Genomic DNA, 8,608 nt, shown 5'->3' with positions numbered 1-8,608 from the left:
TCAGTGTCGACGCCACAAACAACATTCAAAAACAGGATTCATAAAAAAACTAAACACAAGAACAAACTTTTTATTCCACAATGTTTTTATTAATGAAATCAAACATTCCCAGTTTGGCTTACAAATAGGCTTTTAAAGTCAAATAACCCTGTCGTACATGATAGGCAGTATCTGACATTATTAATACAAAGAGGAAACTTTTTGGCTTATTTTGTGGACAGAGATGAACCTGATTCAGTGAGATGAAGTAAACCTCCGACAGAGTTATACCAGCGAGAATTTAAGAGGAATTATAACATCTGAGCTGTGTGCTCAACGTATAGCACTGATCGGCCAAAGCACTGCACGGGCTGTTAAACAACGAAGCCACATAGGACATGCGCAAACACACGTTTTAGATCGTAGGACTTTTTTTTTTATTACCAAATCGATTAGAGTGCATTGTTTTGTGTACATACAAAAAGCTGTAACTTAAAACTGATGGCTATGCATAATCAAGGTGTTTAATGAAGAAATACTGTAAATTAAACATATTAGAACTGTACCAAAGTCCTTGTATTAACAATTATTCTGACTTTAAATACACAACGGGATGCACAAGGACTGGGATTTCACGAAATCAACTTTTTGAATTAATGGAGGATTTCGTCGTCACCAAACAGTCTCATAAAACCACAAGAATAAATACTTGTTTCTTCCAAAGTTTGATTTAATTTGAGCACAACTTATACAAAATAAAATGCATGGCATGCATGTCTACTTCTTCAAATTGTAAATATCAGTTAACGTTCGCTGTGAGCTCAAACCCTTTCTTAGATCTCGAAAAACCAAAAGAAAACAAGAAGTTCTGATCCTGGGTTGTAGTAAAATCTTTCATGATACAAATCTGAAAACAAGATCAAGGAAATGATGGATTACCTGGAATCCTCTCTAGTGCATCTCATTAGAAAAAAAACAAACAGCCTTTCTCTTTCGTTTTCATCTATAATACAGCAAATAAACTAAAACAACGTCCTGTCACTGTGTTCAGAGGTATTTTCCAGACTTTGAACAGTAAAGTTTGATCATTTTTCACATGTACCGCATGTCAACGATCAAAATTTACTTCCAAACGTTTCCTACAAAACAGACGTAACACATCAATTTGTCAATAAATAACGCAATTCCTTCCTGGCTGAGTAGCTCGTACAAAATGAAAGCGTTCTGTACAAGGTAGGAACGAAGACGTCTTTTCAAAGAGAGGTTAGAAAGAAGATTTTCAAGTATTCAAAGTACCAGAAATAAAACTGATGCGCTAGAACTCGCTAAGAGAGAAAACAAATCTTACAAAGCTGCATATTTTACCTTCCTTCAGGAATATTAAATCAAAGTTAATTTAATAATAACAAACAACACTGATTGAAAAACATTCACCGCTGCCCTGTGTATATCATCTACCTGCTGCTCACGGGGTGCTACGTCCCATCGCTCAACTACGATTACAAATCAGAACAACGTCCCGACAAAAATGGCGTAAAAACGTTTCCAACCTGGTCGGATATCGAGCAACGTGTTTGACTGAGAACTTCGCAAACTAGACCTTTGTTTTGTAAAAATGTGAACTATTGAAGTTTATTCAGTGTCCAAAAATGGACAGCGTAAGTTAATAAAAAACACCTTTTGAAGTTCATTAATGTCGTTACTGACAGTCGTCCTCAAATGTATTCATCCCCTTCCATTAACAAAAATGCACAATACTCACTCAAATAACTAGAAACTGAAAAAAGTGATAATAAAAAAAATTGGATAAATTACAATTTAATGAAATAAGACGTTGTTTTTCAATTGTGGTTGAAAAGAATAATTTAAAAACAAACAAACAAAAAAAAAAAACACTTGATTGCCTCAAAGGGTTGTTCAACAAAATCTTAGATTATGGGTCCCATCATGCTTTTTTCTTTTTTTCTTTCAGTATTTCTGTTGAACCACAATTCAAAAGCAATGTCATGATTTTCACTACATTTTTATTTATTACTACTTTTGTCAATTTCAACTTATTTCAGTGACAGATGTTTTTTTCCTTCTCTGACGGGAGGGTATGAATACATCTGAGGACGACTGTAGGTGATGTGGCAGGCAGCCTTGATGGCGATGACTGGAACCAGCTGTTACTGGATCACCTGCAGAAATGTGGGTCAGTAAAGTGACCTGCTTCTGCTTGTACCATGAAGCAAGGCATGTAACACTGAAGCTACCCGCTGGCAAAATGTAATGTTATTTAACCAGGGAGCTTCCACTGTGATTGTGCGCTGTAAGAATGTAAAGCAGGAAACACTTCATAAGTATCAGCAATAATCAATAACAGGAAAAGATGAACAATTATTCTGTGGCACGCTCATGTGATTGAAAGCATAAAGTTGCCAGAACCTCACGCCTCCATATGGTTTTACTAGATAGATTTTTGGTTTTTAGAAACCCATTTCTCTTTGCAATCATTTAAAGCTGAATGTGCACTGCACAAAACGCTCTGATAATTTTGTCATTTTAACATTAAGTCAGCACAAAAAAACAGCAAAACCTGTTGCCACACACACACAGCTGACACACAGGCGTGACCCAAGTCAACACCAAAAACTTCTTCAGTAGCATTTTGGCCTCGAACGCATCTCAGACCATCAAGTGACTTTTAATCTTTATAAAAAAAAGTCTCCATTTCAAATGTACTTTGTGATATGTTGGAATGCGCTGTCACGTCACTCTGCGTGGACCTGGAGTCTCATGTGGAGGCGATCTGTCCGTGCACACGGAAGCGGTAAAGACACGTGTACTCGACGTGACCCCAGTTGGTGAGAACTCGCAGCTCCACAAATCGATAAACCAAGTCGCTCGGGTTCTGCATGAGGGGCACAAGTGAAAATAAAAAGAGAAAGTTTAAAAAGAAGAGAAAGAGGAGGATGAATGTCACGAGTGTCCAGGACGATCAAATAGGACATGTCATGTTCACAAGCAGTAACTGTCTGGACACCTGAGTCACACAAGTGTTTGGACCACTAGCAGGTGCACATTTGACATTTCTACATGGACCTCAAACTAGAGGAGAGAAAAAAAACTCCAAATTCTGTGTCGGTCAGCCGTGATGAGCCGACCTTCATGCTCAGCATCATCACTGGTGGTGAGAGGAGGCGGGAGCAGAAACAGGAGTTTGCGCAGTACAAAAGGGCACATTTTATAAAACCTGAAGAGCTGCATCAGGCCAGGAGAGCGCTAAGCACAGATGGTGCTTGACATTTTTAAATAATGGGACTTCCAGGGAGCTTAACAAGTGTTTAAAAAGCACGCAAAGAGACTTCTTTGACAGGGATGGCAGCTGAATTTAAACCAGGTAGAGCAGGGGTGTCGAACTCTGGTCCTCGAATCCTGCATGTTTTAGATGTTTCCTTCTTCCAACACACCTGATTCAAATGATCAGCTCATCATCAAGCTCTGCAGAAGCCTGATAACCATCCTGATCATTTGGGAAACATCTAAAACATGCAGGATTGCGGCCCTCGAGGACCAGGATTGCCCACCCCTGAGGTAGAGCTTTTGATTTCAACAGACGCACACTCTGAGAAGTTCTTAACTACACCTTGTTCATGTGTTTCTGTAAATATCAGTCAGTTTGAACTCACAGGCAGCTTGAACGTCTGCGTCGATGCTCCGTTCTCATCGTAAGTGAACTTCCCCAGCAGTGTTCCTTCTTCTGTGTCGTTGTTCATGCCCTGGTAAAGAGAGGAATTACAGCCACGTCAAAGTTCAGAATCACTACTTAAAAACTGACTTATTTATTCCTGAGCTCTGTAATCATTCACTGTATTGCCAGAACAGAAGCACTATTAGGTTATAAAAAACAACACAGCCTGTAGCTTAACAGAGCTGCACTTTACAATTGTCAAATCTAATCGTAATACAAAACTGCAATACGAAGGGTTTCCAGAGACTTTCCAGCTCTGTTCAGCTGAAGGCTATGATTTTATAATCTAATATTCATTTTTTTTTATTCATATCAGAAAGTACTGGATAGCAGTTGTCTTATTGATTCAAGTCATTTCAAGTTGCAGCTTGTTCTAATGATAGTATATCTTTAATATGTTGCTGAATCGTCTATTAAATGATGTACTCCTTGAAAGAAAATCTAAAAAGCTCAAATCCAAAATACTTAGTAATAGTTAAGGTGACGACCACTAGCACTTCTTAAAGCTGTGAATTTGACACCTTTAATTCTGACAAATTTTCAGTGTCTGTATAAACTCAAGAGGTAGCTGCCTGCTACTTTTTGAGCATAAAAGCTGAGGCAGTCATGTGGCGGCCGACTGGCTTTCCGGACCGGGAGCACTCACGTAAACTTCAAAGTCTTTGGGAGCGGAGTCGATGCGACCGGTGGGAGAGTTGTAGCGAGGCAGGTGGTCCAGCGTCACATGACTTATCCTCACGGGGTGAGAGAGCGAGATGACAAGAGTGCCTTGGACACCGTGAAACGCCCAACATTTGCCCGGAAGCAGCACCGGGTAGCCCTGGGAGGGAAGGAGGTGAGAGATGTCGTTAGTGAAACTGTAACTGCTAAAAACCTGCGTTGTTGTTCATGTCTTATACGGTTAAAGGGAGATGATACCTGGATAACGGTGCGTGGGCTTTCAGAGGGATACCACAGAGGGAAACCAAACAGGGTGAGACAAGCTGAACGATGACGATACGTCTCCGAACACCTGGTGCTGATCACACTGGCACCTGTACACAGACACCAAACGTATAAGAAGAATCGAAGGCTTATTTGCTGAAGCTATACTAATTTCAGATGATATTAAATTACTGCCTTTAATCCAAAAAGAAGAAAATTATAATAATCTTCACAAGCAAAAGCTACGACAAAGTGCAATTTTTATTGAACTAAACATCCAACACGGAAAGATTTCTGATAAAAATCGGTAGTTGTACACAGAGTTCTCAGGGTGTTAGCAACGCATGGCCTCATAAATAATTAAACTTTCCTGACCTTGAGTCTCCAGGGCGAAGTCGGCCATTTTGTCAGCCATGGGACGCCCACAGTCTGTGCAGCTTCCTTTGTCAGCGAGCCTGATTGCATCCTGTTCCTGATACACAGTCACACCACGAGCACAAATGAGCGTTTTGTAAAGTGGTCTTACAGACTGTCCACTGCATCACTATCTATGCAGCTACCTTGATGCGGTCAGTGAACCACTTCTCCATGGCCTGCTGGAGCTCAGGAGTGAGTTGGTTGACGACGGGAGCGGCGCTGGTGTCAGGACAAGGGGCTGGAGGAGGCGTCAGCTGCATGGAGGACAACTCCTGGGACAGCTGCAAGAGAGAGGAAGCCACATTGAAATACATAAGAAACATGTCTGGCTGAAAGAAACAAGAGAGACAGTGTTAACTAATGTCTGTCTTTTCATACAAAGAAGTGCAGAAACCTTTAATCTTCTGTCAGCGGGTACATCTCTGTCAGACCCTGTTACCTTGGTGTTCTGTTCCTCCAGAGTTTGGATCCTGAGGCTGAGCGTGGCGGCAGCAGAGCGGCTGTCCGTCTGGTAATCTTCCATCTGCCTGCCCAGCCCAGCGAGCTCCTGCTCCAGACGCAGCTGACCGTTGGAGTCCACCGCCTCCAGCTTGGCTTTCATATCCTGCATGTCCAGCTGCAGTTTCTCCTTCATCTGAGAGATTAAGACATGAATCAGTCAGTCATGACTGGAGTTATTGTACGACGAGGAAAGGTGTTGCTTAAACCAGTCTCAGGTTTTCTAGAAGCGTCAAGGATCTAATGACACTCTACAGATCTGATCTTTTGTTAGCCAGGTGTCACTCTGGGCTAAGGAGTTTCTGATGGATTAATTTCACAGAATTTACATCAAGATCACCACCAAACTGGATACTTCCAATCAAAAAATTCAAATTTGTAAAGTTAACACAATCTGTTTGGAAAAGACTGATACTTATGTGATAATGACCGACAGACGTTTGCACTTCCAGAGTACTTTAAGTGAGACGACACAGAATAACGAAGCCACAAAGTCATAAACAAAATCTACACTGCAGTTTCACATCGACACCACTAGATGGTACTTCAGTGGTGGTACTGTGCATTAACCCACTTCAAATCTGGCTTCCATCATGATGTCCTTTTGCAGAACTTTTTACCAACCACAGAGCTAGACTGATAACTGCTAAATGAGACGAGAAAGAGAAGCTTTAGGGAGTAAAAGGGAAAGAGACAGTTTCTCTTACCTGGGAGAGAAGGACTTCCTGCTTCAGCTGCAGCTCCACCTGCAACAAACACATTTAAAATACCTTCATTTAGATCAACACGTGGGGCCTTTGCTTGTCTTTCTTTATTTTCATCACTTGGGCGTATTCAGCACATCATGGAATTTTCTTATTTTTGACTCATCAACTGATTCTTACCAGAAGATGCTGCATCTTAGCGTCTACAGCAGCAGACACAACGGCAGGGTCCTGAACGAAAGAAACAAACAAAAAAGAACTTACTACTATTACAAAATAAAGACAGCAAACTTCCATATGAGCAACTTCAAAACAATGGGTGCTTCATTCTTCATGTTTGGGACCCATTAAAAAAGACTCTTGGGTGTCAGAACCTTTGGGCTTTCTGAAGGAGCAACTGCTAAGTCTAGAAACCTCTGAAAACTAAATGTACACTTTCTACTTGTGCTTGCTGTAGTAAAAGTCCCAGACGTAAGCTAAGGAGAAATAATTACTCGTGAGCAAGCCTTGAAGATTTAGGCTCTAGAATTTCTTATTGTAGGTGAGTTTAGGTTATTTAGTAAAAGCAGGAAACATCTGCATCAACCCACAGTGTCCGATTAAGCTACGTTCACCCACACATCCAACGGCAACCTATGAATCTAGCACAGACGATCAGTGAGATGCAGATGAACTGCACTTGAGCCGTACCACCACAGCAGGTGCGGAATGCATGGTGTTGGGTCGAGGAGGAGGAGGAGTGGCAGGGATAACAGGCTGACTCTTGGGTTTGGTCTGTGACGGGGTCTTTGTGACAGTCATGCGGGAGATGAAAGAGGTGAAGAAGGGAAGGAGCAACCAGATACCTGGAGAAGACAGGAGGGATACCGCCTTAAGAACAGCACTTTAAACACACAAAGCAAACATCGCCTAACTCCATGAACATTTTAACATCAAACACCCTGACAGGTGCAACCTGTAATCACTGGTATTTACTGTGAGTCATTCAGCCACATTGAGGTGGAGAAGGTGGAGATGGTGCGAGCACAAACTAACCACACGAGCATAAGAGGCCAGGCGGTGCTGTTTTGCAAGTCATACATTACATCTGGGGGCAAACCCAACCGCCTCCTCTAATTTCCTGGGGGAAACCCTTAGTCCCCAACTGCATGAATGATTCAGGAAACTGGGTGTGATAGAAATTACAGAAATGCAATCGCACTGCAACAAGGTGTGTGCTACCTTCTGAACATATACACAAATGTAAACAAAGCTAAAGAGCAACCATCAGCACTCCCATTTTCACATGATGAGGTGTCTCCAAAAACTCCAAGACGACACACAAACTTGAACTCATTAAATATTTATGGTACTTACATAGGAGTACGATGAGGAAGAGGAGAACCAGACCACAAGCTTTCTTCATGCGGCTGCTGACCGGAGCATTAGCTACAGGGAAGAGAAGGAAAGTCGGTTTTGCGGGGATTTTGAAAAGCCAGATCACATGCAGCGGTTGTGAAAGAACAAACCTACTGGTATGTGAGAGCAAATAAAGTTTACGGGCACATGTCAGAATGTGGTCACATACTGAACAAAGTCACTTAACAATGCTCAAGAAAGTGACTACTATAAATATATATGACATCCTACCTAAAGCTGTCAGATGAAGTATTTTTGAATGTGCTGCAGCGGCCATCAACGAGGCTGAATCTGCCCAAAACATAGGAAACAAACAGGTTATTACATAGTAGTATATAGTAGTAGGACAAACACAAATAAACTCCAGTACTCACCAGTTAGACTATCGAGGGCACTGCTGATTCTGTCTCTATATCCAGTACTGGGAGCCCCGCTGTCCCTGCTAACTGTGCTGGTGTTACTGGTGGCAGGTACAGCCTTCCTGTAGGTGCCCTCAGAGGACGAGTATCCCGAGCTGTCCACGCCACTCTGACTTAGCTCCTTGTGGTTCGGTCTCAAGTGTAATCCTGACCCGCCTGAGCAGAAGAGCCCGGTGTAAGCGCTCTTCTCTGGAGGTACTGAGGGGCAGCGTGTGGGCGTCTGAGCCCGGGCTGATGACGGGGTCAGTGCGGGGCGAGGGGTGACCGTGGTGGGGACGTAGGGCGCAGTCCTCATGGTGGGCGAGGTCTGAATGCTCAGAGGAGACGGGCTCAGACCTGAGAGGCAGAAGAGAGATGAGGAAAACTAAATGAACATGAATACATTTTTTTTTTTTCTAGCAAAACCTGATGAGTGAAAACTTACACCTATAGCATTACACATGTATCCTAATTGTTGAACATTAAGAATAGACTCCAATGGGGCGCCCCGGTAGCTCAACCGGAAAAGACGGCGACCCACGTACAAGGGTTGTAGT

At 42.3% G+C, this 8,608-nt stretch overlaps 1 protein-coding gene across 5 annotated transcripts in view; it reads right to left on the bottom strand.

Moving 5' to 3' along the window:
• Window positions 1-2,071: 2,071 nt before the first annotated feature.
• The window catches only part of sun2 (Sad1 and UNC84 domain containing 2), a 17,664-nt gene continuing 11,127 nt past the window's right edge, over window positions 2,072-8,608 (bottom strand). For all 5 annotated transcript variants that reach the window (XM_008300667.1, XM_008300671.1, XM_008300670.1 and 2 more), the window contains exons 4-16: window positions 8,028-8,408; window positions 7,885-7,944; window positions 7,612-7,683; window positions 6,946-7,100; window positions 6,436-6,486; window positions 6,259-6,297; window positions 5,493-5,687; window positions 5,197-5,334; window positions 5,012-5,108; window positions 4,631-4,746; window positions 4,359-4,532; window positions 3,651-3,740; window positions 2,072-2,872 (exon numbers count right to left, since the gene is read on the bottom strand). In XM_008300667.1, the coding sequence (XP_008298889.1) occupies window positions 2,756-2,872; window positions 3,651-3,740; window positions 4,359-4,532; window positions 4,631-4,746; window positions 5,012-5,108; window positions 5,197-5,334; window positions 5,493-5,687; window positions 6,259-6,297; window positions 6,436-6,486; window positions 6,946-7,100; window positions 7,612-7,683; window positions 7,885-7,944; window positions 8,028-8,408 (1,685 nt within the window). In that variant the 3' untranslated portion in view covers window positions 2,072-2,755. The remainder of the gene's footprint in view (window positions 2,873-3,650; window positions 3,741-4,358; window positions 4,533-4,630; window positions 4,747-5,011; window positions 5,109-5,196; window positions 5,335-5,492; window positions 5,688-6,258; window positions 6,298-6,435; window positions 6,487-6,945; window positions 7,101-7,611; window positions 7,684-7,884; window positions 7,945-8,027; window positions 8,409-8,608) is intronic.

The sequence above is a fragment of the Stegastes partitus genome, unplaced genomic scaffold, assembly GCF_000690725.1.
Source record: "Stegastes partitus isolate 25-593 unplaced genomic scaffold, Stegastes_partitus-1.0.2 Scaffold1573, whole genome shotgun sequence".
NCBI classification, from domain to species: domain Eukaryota; kingdom Metazoa; phylum Chordata; class Actinopteri; family Pomacentridae; genus Stegastes; species Stegastes partitus.
This window is presented reverse-complemented; position numbering and strand designations above follow the sequence as displayed.